This window comes from Meriones unguiculatus, chromosome 1, assembly GCF_030254825.1.
Source record: "Meriones unguiculatus strain TT.TT164.6M chromosome 1, Bangor_MerUng_6.1, whole genome shotgun sequence".
Classification (NCBI taxonomy): domain Eukaryota; kingdom Metazoa; phylum Chordata; class Mammalia; order Rodentia; family Muridae; genus Meriones; species Meriones unguiculatus.
This window is the reverse complement of record NC_083349.1, coordinates 181,337,005-181,349,104: the sequence shown is the minus strand read 5'-3', so window position 1 is coordinate 181,349,104 and position 12,100 is coordinate 181,337,005. Positions and strand designations below refer to the sequence as shown.

General features: G+C 49.3%; 1 protein-coding gene across 2 annotated transcripts in view; it reads right to left on the bottom strand.

The window, feature by feature from the left end:
* Positions 1 to 8,527: 8,527 nt before the first annotated feature.
* Dscaml1 (DS cell adhesion molecule like 1) overlaps positions 8,528 to 12,100 on the bottom strand; it is a 309,575-nt gene continuing 306,002 nt past the window's right edge. For both annotated transcript variants that reach the window (XM_060373045.1, XM_060373051.1), the window contains 4 exons: positions 11,853 to 12,005; positions 10,739 to 10,933; positions 9,943 to 10,254; positions 8,528 to 9,542 (listed from right to left, as the gene is read on the bottom strand). In XM_060373045.1, coding sequence (XP_060229028.1) covers positions 9,067 to 9,542; positions 9,943 to 10,254; positions 10,739 to 10,933; positions 11,853 to 12,005 — 1,136 coding nt within the window. In that variant the 3' untranslated portion in view covers positions 8,528 to 9,066. The remainder of the gene's footprint in view (positions 9,543 to 9,942; positions 10,255 to 10,738; positions 10,934 to 11,852; positions 12,006 to 12,100) is intronic.

Here is a 12,100-nt window from a genome sequence, read left to right as displayed (position 1 = left end):
GTCTTAAGCTGGCAAAGTTAAGTGTGTTTTTTCCTGCTCCCCTGGGTGAACAGTCTACATTCAGAGGTTTCCAGCAGGGGAATAGCTAGGAAGGAGAACCAACTCAGGCACCGTGTTTCAAGCTTCTGTATAGAAAAGCAATGGAAAACAAAATAACACCCCACTGTCCTACCCACTTCCCAGGAAGGAGGAAGAAAACGAGGGAGGCAATAAGCCCACACCTGTTGCATACTTCCGGGTGCTGTGGTTTTCTCCTGCTCTCAGTTGTAATCTTTACCTGAGGGTATTTTAGCGATTGAGGAAGTTCAAGCTCACAGAGGTCAAGGTCACAGAGCTGATAACTAGGATTTGAACTAGATCTATCTGTTCCTGAAAGTCAAATCCCATTGCCAACAACTACCCCAGTGTCAATGGCTGTTTCCTCTAGACTCCGAGCACAGTTCCTGGCAGCTTGTTCTGAACGCCTGGAATGCTGGAACTGGTGGTCTTCAGCTGGGGTAGTAAAAGCTTCCTGGGCTAGGGTTTAGAAAGGGGATTTGGAGGCTGGGAGTGTAGTATTATGTAATTTATTTGCTTAGCGTGCATGTGGCTCTGAGATCAGTCTCCAGTATATCCAGAAAAAGGAGAGGGGTCCTGGTATTTGCCCAGGCATGGTGGCATGCCTATTTAATCTTAGCATGCAGGAGGCAGAGGTAGGTGGATCTCTTGAGTTTGAGACCAAGCCTGGTGTACAGAGTGAGGTTCAGGCCAGCCAGGGCTACATAGTAAGACCCTGCCTCTAAATAAATATATTTAATTTTAAAAATTAAACCAATTTATCCCTTTTCATCTCATGGAGTTTAGAATCTAGCTGGGAAGCTCAAATCCTAGACCCCTGGAGCCAGCTGAAAGGGATTTTGAGGCTGGGCTGCTGTAAAACAAACAATAACAACACGGAAAGGTTGGGGTGCTGTTCAGTAGCGTAGAGTGTACATAGTGTGCCTCAGTAGTGTGCCTCAGTAGTGTGTCTCAGCTGGTCTTCGTAAATACTAGAATCCCAAAGTAGGCTCTACTGCCAACGAAGGAAAGAACTGTTAGCAGGCAGGCAAAGTGCTTCCATGCCCTAGTAGAGGCTTACAGCAGAAGGTGTAGCCCAGATTAGAGGTGTATCTTCCTGCCTCAAAAACTGGATCAAAAACCCAGTGGCCTTAAAGGAGTGGTGGTGCACTCCTTTAATTCAGCACAGAGGCAGGAGGATCTCTGAGTTTGAGGCCAGCCTGGTCTACAGATTGAGTTCCAGGACAGCTGAGCTACACAGAGAAACTCAAAAAGACAAAACCGAACAAGCAAAACTGGATCAAACGCAAGTGTCTTCCTATCTCCAAGAAATGGATCCACCCACTTTGAAAATCCCTCACGGGCATGCCCTTCATTTCTGGATTCCATTTAATTTCACATGCAGTCAAGTTGACAACCAAGAATAGCCACCATCCCTTCCAAATACCGTAAACTAGGATTGCAAACAGTACAGGGTATCCTCACAGGGTCAAGGTTTCAGCAGGATTTGATTTCTAAAGGTGAGGGGCCTTCTGGTTTGTATGTGGTGCTTTCTAGCCATGCTCTCACGGCAAGAGGGTGAAATGTGGTTCCTCAGGCTCCTCTAAGGCCTTAGTCCCATTCAAGAGGGCTTCATCTTCATGTCTAGTCACTTTCTGAAGGTCCCATGTCTAACCAACCGCCACACCAGCACACACATGTCGAGAAGTAGGCATGCATTGCTTAGAGCTTATTCAGCCCACTCCTGCTTTACGGTGGAAGAAACAGCCTAGGGAAGTTACCTGAGGCTTTGGGAGGAAACTGGGGGGGGAAAAATATATATATATAACATTTATTTTGTATGTCTGTGAAGGTCAGAGGACAAATTGTAGGAGTCTTTTCTCATGTGGGACCTGGAGATTAAAGTCAGGAGCCATCTCGGCCCTGGAAGGAACTTTTTAGATGACAGTTATTTTTGAGTGGGCCCTATAGCCACATAGCTCAGATGGCACCAAAGCCACTCTGCCACATCCTACGTAGTGCTCTTTGAAAATGCCAGATACTAGTAATTCCTTCTGGAAACTGCAAGCTTTTGTGAGAGGGCTGCTTCTGACTCCTCACCCCTGAACCCCAACACACTGTTACTGCTAGGGAAAGTGTCATTTCCAATACCAGGTCTGTTGATTTCCCGATGCCCTCCAGCAGTGCTTGCCTACCCTCTGCCTCTGGTTGTTTCCATGTGAAGCCAAGGGGTTAAGCACAGTGGAAAAGTTGCTGATGCCCAGCGTAGGATGAACAGGATAGGCTCCACACTGGCTCTGGGCAGACCACTGGCCACAGGAGACGAGGCTGAGCACAAGGTGGCCTGGAGGAAAGGGTCACTGCTATTCTTGTTGGGTAGCTGCTCAGTTTCCTTACTTTTTTTTTTTTTTTTTTGAAGTGACCATTTCACTTCCCCAGGCGCTGGCCTCTCATCAGATGGAGGCCTGACTGAGGACAACCTGGGTGATTTAACCTGAGCTGGGACCACGCTACTGAAGTCATGAAAGTCAGCTCAGCAGTAGGCCTCCTTGCTGGGAGCATTCCTGTGCCCCCAGCAGCCTCTTCACCGAGGGATACTTTCTGTCTGTCAAGAAACGGGCTGGGGTGGGAGTGTGCCTGAGGCTGTGTTTGAAGCTGCCCCAGTTCTTTAACCCAGTTCAGGTTAAACCTGGGATTGGGCATGGTCAGCCTGCTTTGGAGCTCTTGCTCTCTAGGTTAGAGCTGAGGGCACCAGAGGCACATTTGAGTATCTCTACTGAGGACTGATACATCCGCTCTCAGGAAATGGTAAGAATTAAAAGGGAGGAGCCATCGAGATGGCTTAGAGAGTAAAAGCGCTTGCTGTACAAACCTGTCAGCCTGAGTTCAGTCCCTGGAACCCGTGTGAAGGTGGAATGAGAGAACTGACCTCACTGACTTGTCCTCTGACTGCCACACCTGGAAGGCACCCTAACCCCCACAACAGAAAAGAAAAATAAGGGACTATGTGCCAATGGTTCTCATTGTATCCTCTTGACACCTTCATTTTCCATTTGTGAATAGGCTTCACAGCTGTACATAGCCATCACATAAAATGGCTTCCTGAATTACTTTTACACAAACCCTCAGAATAGCACTCAGCAAGCAGCAAAGCTGGAGAGAATGCTCAGAGTCATCACTGCCCTTGCAGGGCAGTCGGGGACTTGGAGATTCTGTGCCTTTGCAGCAGAAGTCAGTAGGCGTTTCTCCAGTCTGTGTCTCACTCCCTGGCTGCTTCACAGATCCTGCCCCTTCTTAGGCTCCTGCTACCTGGGACTGGGCAGGGTTCCACTGCAGCCGTACTACACCGATCTACAACAAATCCGTTCTGGGACAGGTAGCTCACTCTCCATTCTGCTCCATGATAACCAGATCCAGCAGGACTGGCTTGATGGTAGCCATCCCTTCGCCCCTACTCTTCCTCCCTGTCTTCATGGCAGCTTCCCTGGCCCCAGTCCTTGGGACTGGTGATCATAACTGAGAACTGCTCCCAATAATCCTGCCTTTATGCCTATCAGTAGGATTATGGACATGCTCTACCATGCCCAGCTGTTTCCTCCCATCTGTGTCCTTGAGGGCAGGGAGAGAAGTACAGGGCCTTTGTGTTTCTGATGTCCAGTTCAGTATCACTTGAAGTGTTCAGGGTATTTGGTTCATGAATAAATCCTTGGAGGCTAGCAAGATGGCTCAGTTGGTAAAGACACTAGCTGCCAAGCCTGATCATCTGAGGTCAATCTCCAGAACCTACATGGTAGAAAGAGAGAACCAATTCCTGCAAGTTGTTCTTTGACCTTTACATTAACAAACAAACACACACACACAAATAAATGTTTGAAAAACTTTTAAAAAACTAACAAACAAAAACACTTGGGCCAGGCATGGTGGCACATGCCTTTAACCCTGGCACTTGGGAGGCATAGGCGATATCTCTGAGTTCAAGTTCAAGCTTGACCTACAGAGTGAGTTCTAAGACATCCAGGGCTACACAGAGAAACCCTGTCATGAAAAACAAAACAAACCAGCCAAATCAAGTAAAACAATAATAACAAAACCAAACCACTTGGATATCATTTTGTTTGTTAAAAATACAGATGTTGGGGAATGGAGGATTATTTAAGGTTAAGACCATTTGCTGCTCTTGCAGAAGGTCCAGGTTTCAGAACCCACAAAGTAGCTCACATATAGGTTAACAACAGTCTCAGGAAATTTGATGTGCTCTTTTGGTCTCTGTGGGCACAAAGCATGAAGGTGATGGACATACAAACATGCATATACATTTAAAATATTATACAGATGTTCCTAGAAGTGTGGCTCAGTAGAAGAATGCTTGCTCAGTACTGTGAGAGAAACAAGACATGTCATCATGGATTTCACCAACGGTGCTCGTTAAGCCAGGTGTGGCGTGGCTCATGTCTGTAATCCTGGCACTCAGGATGTGGAAGGGGAGAAACACTACGAGATCAAGGCTAGTTTGGACTACATGTGAAGTCCAGGGTAGCCTGGGTTACAAAATGAGATCCATTCTAAAACAAACAAACAACTCCCAATTACTCTAACAACTAAAGAACAACAAGGACACAGAAATGCCTGGTGGAAAACAGTTTGGCAGTTTCTCAAATAGTGAAATACACAATTGTTAATTTAACTCAGAAAACCTTCAGGTCATAAATCAAGAGAACTGAAAGTAAGAATTCAGATACTTGAACACTCATGTTTCTAGTAGTGTTGTTTATAATGCTCAGAAGGTGTGAGCACCCACAGATGAGAGATGAACACAGCCTGGTGAAGACACACAATGGAACACTCTTCACCCTTAAACAGGAGTACATTTCTGATATAAGATTCGACAGAGATGGCTCAGTGGGTAAAAATGCCTGCCCCTAAGTCTGATAAACTAAGTCTGATCTTTGGGATTCACATTTTGGATTTGGGTGGGAGAGAACTAACTCCTGTAAATTGTTCTCTGACCTCTGCACATGCTGGCACATATGTGAACACACACATGGCTGCATGTACACACACACATAAACACATAATAAATATAAAAAATGTCATATGTTGCCATCAATTTCTCAACTTCTCTTTCCAAAACAACAACAACAACAAAGCGCAGGTAGAGTGGCTCATACCTGCAATCTCAGAAGCTGGGAACTTTTAGGCTTCAAGGTTAGTTTGGGCTACATATAGAAAGAACCTGTATCAAACAAACCAACCAACCAAAAACACAACAATAAAAGATAACACGTGGGCCAGGTGCGGTGTGTGCACACCTGAATTTCATGCATGTGGCAGGTGAAGGCGGAAGGACTGTCACAGTTCTAGGCCTGTTCAAGCCAACCAGGGCTCCATAAAAATACCCTGTCTCAAAAAGTCAATCAATGAACCAACCAACCAACCAGTTGTCAAAACACACACACACAAAGTAAAAATACAACATGGATGAAGCTTGAAGACATTGTTCCATGTGAAATAAGCTATATATAAATGACAGATTTTGAGCGACTGCATTCATGTGAGGCCACCAAGATAGCCAAATCTATAGAGAAAGTAGAAAATTACAGAAATGGAGAGGGACAGTTGCATAGTTAAGTGAATTTACTTAATGCTGCTTAAATGGGCATTTAAGAATACTTGAAATTTGGTGGTATGTATTTTTACCGTAATAAAAATACAGCTACCCAACCAAATGCTGACAAGTTGTGTGATCTGATCCAGTCGGTGAGATTCCGGCCTCTGCGGTTTTTAGTCAGGTCTTCCAGGAAGTCTGTTGTGTGTGCAGCTAAATTGAGGCTGCTTGTCTAGCTCTGGTTGTTGGCCAGCATAGAGTCAATTGGTGGTCTCTCTGACAGCCTTCTAGAGAGAGCTTCCCAAACTCCCCCACAATGCTGTTAAGATGCAGCTCCTGAGACAACCAGTGGCTCCAGGGTAAGGAGTTACATGTCTTGGAACCTTCTGGTGTGGAGGATGATGTTGGTCTTTGGACCACATTTTGAAGACTGGGGCCTTCAAGGTGGCTTTGTCTGCAGGGGACAAAGGAACCATCTAGAAGGATGAGCAGACGTTTAAGGCGATTGATCCAGGTCTTCATTTTGCTGAAGATGAATGACAATAGGTAGGGCTTACGGGGATCTGGGTGTGGTTCTAACAGGCAGCCTTTCCATAGCTAGGGACCATGGTATGGCTCAACATTATTAGCAAGTAAAATAGTCTGGGTTTTGCATAACCCTGTTTCCTCTTCCTCTCCTTCCTCTTTCTCCTCCTCTTCCTCCTGATCTTTCGCCTCTCAATTTTTTCCTCCTCCTCTTCCTTCTCTTCCTCCCTCCTTTTCTCCTCCTCTGTCTTCCCATTTGTGTCATGGCCTCAACTTTACTCTGTAGCCCAGGGTGATCTTAAACTTCTGAATCTCCCGGCCCCACCTCCCGGGTGTTGACAGTCCAGGCAGGCATCAGCCCGTGTGGTTTATGGGGTGCTGCAGCTTGATTCTGGGGCCCCATGTATGCTAGGCACATGTACTGCTGACTGAGTTACACTCCAGCCTGGCCCGTCTGAAGTTCCAGACCCTGTGCATCTTAGGAAGGGGCCAGCTCAGTTGAACAGGCATTTAGCTGGCTCCTGTTTGTCTCTCATTGCCTCTCCCCTTCCTTCTCAACCTGTACAGTCCTCTTTGGGCCCGAGGCCCATCTATCCCCTTCCACCATGACCATGACTCTCTGAAGAGAAGTGTGCAAAGCTCCTCATCTCATCCAGCCTGCATCGAGGCTCATCTGACTGGACAGCTCCACATCCGTTGCTTACCTGCTTCAGTCACGCGTGCTTACAGTTCTGAGAACACGGCTACGTTCTCATGGCAGAACTGAGACTCAGACTTTGAATGGGTGGAACACCAGCTAGTGTGACTCAGTGGCCAAGGAAGCAGAGTCTTAAGAGCTAAAGCCTCATTGTGATCTCTTCTGGATTGTCTAAACTTGCAAGAGTTTTCTGAGCCCTGAAATCCCTGCCTTTCTCGTCTGTCAAATAGAAATCCTGACACTGTCTCCCCAATCAGCATGGGGTTTTGAGGCAATGTGATCAGTGCCTTCTACTCAGCTTCTGCCCCACACACCATAGAGATCCACGATACGTTCCCATGACAATGTACTTTTTGCAGCCCCTAGGAGGGCTCTGAGGAGTTAGTTTTTTCCTGCCTGTGTTCTGCAGAAGCAATGTCTGATTCATATTTGTTTCCTAGTTTCAGAGAGCAGGGGTGTGTGTGTGTGTGTGTGTGTGTGTGCCTGTGTGTGAGTGTGTGTGTGTGTCCACTTAGTTAATTCTAGGCAGATTATCGTGCCTGCAGTTCCAGACACGGCCTGCAGATGGTGCACAAAGCCATAGCAGGTGTCAGGGTCGGCGCTGGCGCCAGGGCCTTGGTGTTCGCCGGGTCAGTTGTCTGGGGTCTGTTTCAGGTGTGGGCACATTTCCACGAACTTACAACTCATGCAGAGTCTTCACTCTTTCCATCACCGGTTAAAATGGTTGTTTACTAATTCCTGGACATCCCACAAGTCCCAGGAAGGGTCTCACTGTGACCCACACTACTAGGTGTGACCTGCCCACATGCCACACTATCCTCCCTCCCTCCCTCCCTCCCTCTCTCTCTCTCTCTGTGCCACCTGTTGCTCTCTTCTCAGTCCTCTGTCACCTCAGCTCTGTCTCCTCAGGGCTGGCCGCAGTGTAGGAGCCTGTTTCTGACCCGCTGCTCAAGGCCTTCCTCTGCTGTGCCCAACCCTTGCGGCCACAGTGGGAGGTCTCAGACAGACTCCTGGGAGGAGCCCTGCCACCCGAAGTGCTGTTACCGCACACCCAACCCCCCCACCTGACACCTCTCTTTCTCCCTGGCTTGAGCGGGGGCCGATTCCTTCCAACGCTGGCAAGGCGCTATTGTCTGTCACCCTCCGACTGCCAGCGACATTTGTCCTCCCTGTGACCACGCCTTGCCCTTTGTTAGCCCAGACCTTCGGGTGCGGGCAGGATCCCCAAGCGACATACAATAGATATTTCCTTGTACTTTTCACGTCTGTACCCCAGTGGCCCATGCCTCTGTACTCTGCTAGCTGCCCTGGCTCTCCTGGAAGAGAAGCTGGGGGGTGGGGAGAGAGAGGACTCCCACTGCCTGCTCTGGGTTTTCCAGCACACACCCACTGAGGCTGCCTCATGGCGTGGGCTACACATGCCTTCCATCTGCAGACAAGAAAACTGGCTCAGAGGGGTTTAGGCACTTGCTCAAAGCCACGGAGCTGGTCACCCCTTAGAACCCAGCATGGATCTGAGAACAAAAGCCATACTCAATGGACGCACCCTGGCTAACTGAAAGCCTTTGAAAGAGCTTCCAGCGTGGAGTCAAAGCCGGGGCTGGGAACAGAGGTCTCTCTACCCTCCCCACCGGCCTTTGCCAGATGGGAAAAAAGCCACCACGTAGAAACATAACCTTTATTGCACACGGCGCTGGGTCTTTTTTCATAGAAAAAGGTATTAACACGTAAGCATCTGCAAATTGAAGTAACTCCTGGTTTTCTTGGAACGGTAAAATCGCATGCAGTGTCTCTGAGTTGGGATGTTGGTCGTTGTCAAAATCACCTAGTTGGGAGGGGAGTGAGGAGGAGGGCAAAAAAAAAATTGCTGTTTTTGTGCCTCTGTCTCAAAAGAAGGCGAGAGAAATATATAGATATATAGATTGTCGTTATGTCCTCTTCTGCCTATATATGTATACATTTCTCCACGCGTATTCTGTTGGGGGGGGGGTAGAGGATTTGACTTGTTTTGTGCCCTGGCTTCATGGAGAAGAAGAAAATAGTTTCATTTGTACAAAAAAGTCCTATGTACAAGTGTTCATGACTTGGGGGTTTCTTTTTTTGACGTCTGTGAATTTACTATAAATAATCCAGCCACGTTGGTGCACGAGGGCTGGAGGTGCAGAGGTCCCAGCGTGGAGCCCTTCTCCTGATGTCAGCACATCTACACCAGGGTGTAGGATTTGGAATAGGCTCCGGCCCCCTGTTTCTGAGAGCGCCCTACTCCTGGGGTGCTCATTTCGAGTAGCGAGTCCCTGGAGCCCCCCATTTTGGTGTGTGGGCCTCCGGCCCGTGGAGGTTCAGTGCTGGGAACCGGGGGGGCAGCACTAGGGGCAGCAGGGGGCTCACTGGGAGTAGGGCCAGGTGCTGGGGGCGCCGTGCCAGCTGGGGGGGCTGGCATGGCCAGAGTCCTCTGAGGTAAGGTGGCCGTGGCGGTGGCAGCGGGGGCCCCTGGATGGGGGAGGCCCAAGGGCTTGCTGGCAGGGTCCAGAGTGAGGTGCCTGGCCTGAGTGTGGTAGGCTCGAGTCAGGTTCCTCATGGAGGCCTCTCGGGGTGGGACCACAGGGCAGGGCTCTCGCCCATCTGCCTTTCGGAAGAAGGCCTCTGTCTTGGGGTACAGTGGCAGGTTGCAGTAGTCACCTGTAATCACAGAGGCAGAGGAAATCAGAACCAGAAGCCTGGGGACACACTCATTCCATCCCCGTGCACCCCCACTACATAAAGGGGATAACTACTATATAATAAGCCCCTCCCATGTGCCTTTCATGTATGTGATTTTTTTTTTTAATGCAAAGGAGCTAGTATCGTTTGAATTATACAAATAAGAAAATTAAGGTCAGAGAGATTAAGCAACTTATTTAAAATCACAGGGATAGGAAGAAGTTAAGCCAGAACATGGTTCTGAGCTGTTCTCAAGTCCTTGCTCTGGCGTTGTCAGGGAACTGGGCTAGGCTGGCAGGATGAGATGTGGAAAGGGCTGTGGTGCTGGGGGTGGGGTGGGGGCAGGGGCCAGGGCAGGGGATGTGGGCTCAGCACTCACTCTTGTTGGCTCGGTGAGGGATGGGCACAGCCACGTTCTTGCCCCGGTCAGCATCCTGGGGCTTGGGAGGGGAGGCAGTGAAGCGGCAGATGCCAGGCTCCGAGGGCGTGCTCATAGACGTCATGCTGTCGGCGTTCTCGTTGGTGCCTGTGGTCATCTGGTCCGAGGAGCTGTCCGAGATGAAGCATTCTGTGATTTCAAACTTGGCGTGCTGCAGCTGCTCCTCCAGCTTGGCGTGCTCATAGGCCCGGGCCAGCTCCTCATAGGTGGAGGAGGCACTCTCGGTAGACACCATGCTGTTCCGTCCTTTGTCTGGACCCAAGGAAGGGGCGGGGTGGAGAGGACAGTAGGTTATGGGGTGGGAGTGGCACTGTCCCTAATTCAAGCAGCCTTTTGAAAGCCTGGTCATGAGGGCACAAGGGGCTTGAAGACCTCGTTCTCCCTGGTGACGGTGGTTGTGGTGGCACTAGGGAGACCATTGGCTAATGATGAACAGAATATTTTTCAGCCTCAGAAGTGAGCAGCCAACCCCTGGGATATCAGCTCTTTCTTTGACAATTTTTTTTTTATTATAATCATTTTTTGGGGAGATCAAAACAAAATCCTTGACCAAGCAAGGTCACATGTCCCCACCCCAACCCCTACCACAAAAGAGTCAGTGGCTGGCTGGGAGGGAAAGTGGTGTGCCAGTTAGACAACAGGCTGGTTAGAAAGGGATTGGAAAACAGAGACTTGGGCAAAGAATGAGGCGAAGTGGGGGAGGATGGATGGAATGCAGGCAGGTCCCTAGACCCACCTGTGTCTTGGGATAGACTGGCACTGTAGCTGTCACTCTCAGTGACAGTAACACCATGTTGGGAGCCCACAGTGCGCCAGTCCGAGGTGAGGGTTCGGGCAGGGGTGGAGGCCTGGCACTTGGTCAAGGTCCACTGGCTTGAGTACCGGTTCCGGGTACTGTGGGCTGATTTCACATTCTTCCTGGACACTGGATCTACACAGAAGGGAGGCAAGAGATAGCACCCTCCAACTGAGGGCACTTAGGCTGGGCATCTGGCACTTAGTACAGAGAGCAGTGGGGAGCAAGCGTCGAGGCAGAAGTGGTCACGGAGCACCCACTGCTTTTCTGACCATGTGGTTTGCCCCCCAGGAGAAGAGTGACAGGAAAACCGCAGGAGCAGTGGGTGGCATCCTGACCTCCACCTCCCAGCCTTTTTTCCCACACGGGAAAGAAGGGGACACTCTTTTCTGCTGCCTTCTAACTGCCATCACCTATGTCCTTGATGTGGGCTCCTGTGTCTGAAATCACTGCTTGCCACCCAAAGCCCTTGGAGAGCATGGAGACCCAACCCTCACCCAAAATTTTCTGAGTAAGGAAACCAAGAGTCAGAGAGACAAGTTTGGCAATGCTCAAGGTCATTTATATCTAGGACGTCTGCAGCAAAGACTCCAGGCTCTTGTGTACTCTCCCATCCTAGTCCATTGTATGCTCGCTCTCTAAAAATTCATGTGTGTGTATGTGTTCATGTGTGTGCGTGTGTGTCCACGTGTGTGGAAGCCAGTGATGTCTGTTGTCTTCCACCTGTCTGGTCTTTTGACATAGGGTCCCTCACTGAAACGGGAGCTCACCAATTTGGTTGGTCTGGTTGGGCAGTGAGCTCTAGGGGTGTGCCTGCTTCTACAACCCCACATCTGGCATTACAGATGTTTATCTCTGTCCCTGGCTTTTTATGTGGGAGATGAGGATCTCAACCAAAGTCGCCAGGCTTTTTCAGGGGTGCTTTATCGACTGAGCCAGCTCTGAGCCAGCTCTCAGCCCTTCCTTCCTTCCTTTCTTTTTTTAAATTGTTAAATCAACTCTACCCCATGCAGAGTGAAACTCCCTCCCCCAACTCTTTGGGATTAATTCATACTGGTTCCTGGCCGGATGTCTGACATGTCGATGAGGGGTCCTGTGCTCTGGATGAGGGCTGGATGGTGCAAGGAGACACCAGTACAGAAGCTCTGTGGGTTGACGGCTTGGCTGAACTCAGCATCAGTTACAGGGATGGTGGCCTTGTCATCTCCTGGAGATAGAAAGAGAATCACCTGAAGTCCTCCTCAATTTTCTTCTTTGTTTTTGTCTAATGCTGAGGCCACCGGCTGTCTCCATTGGAAGAGA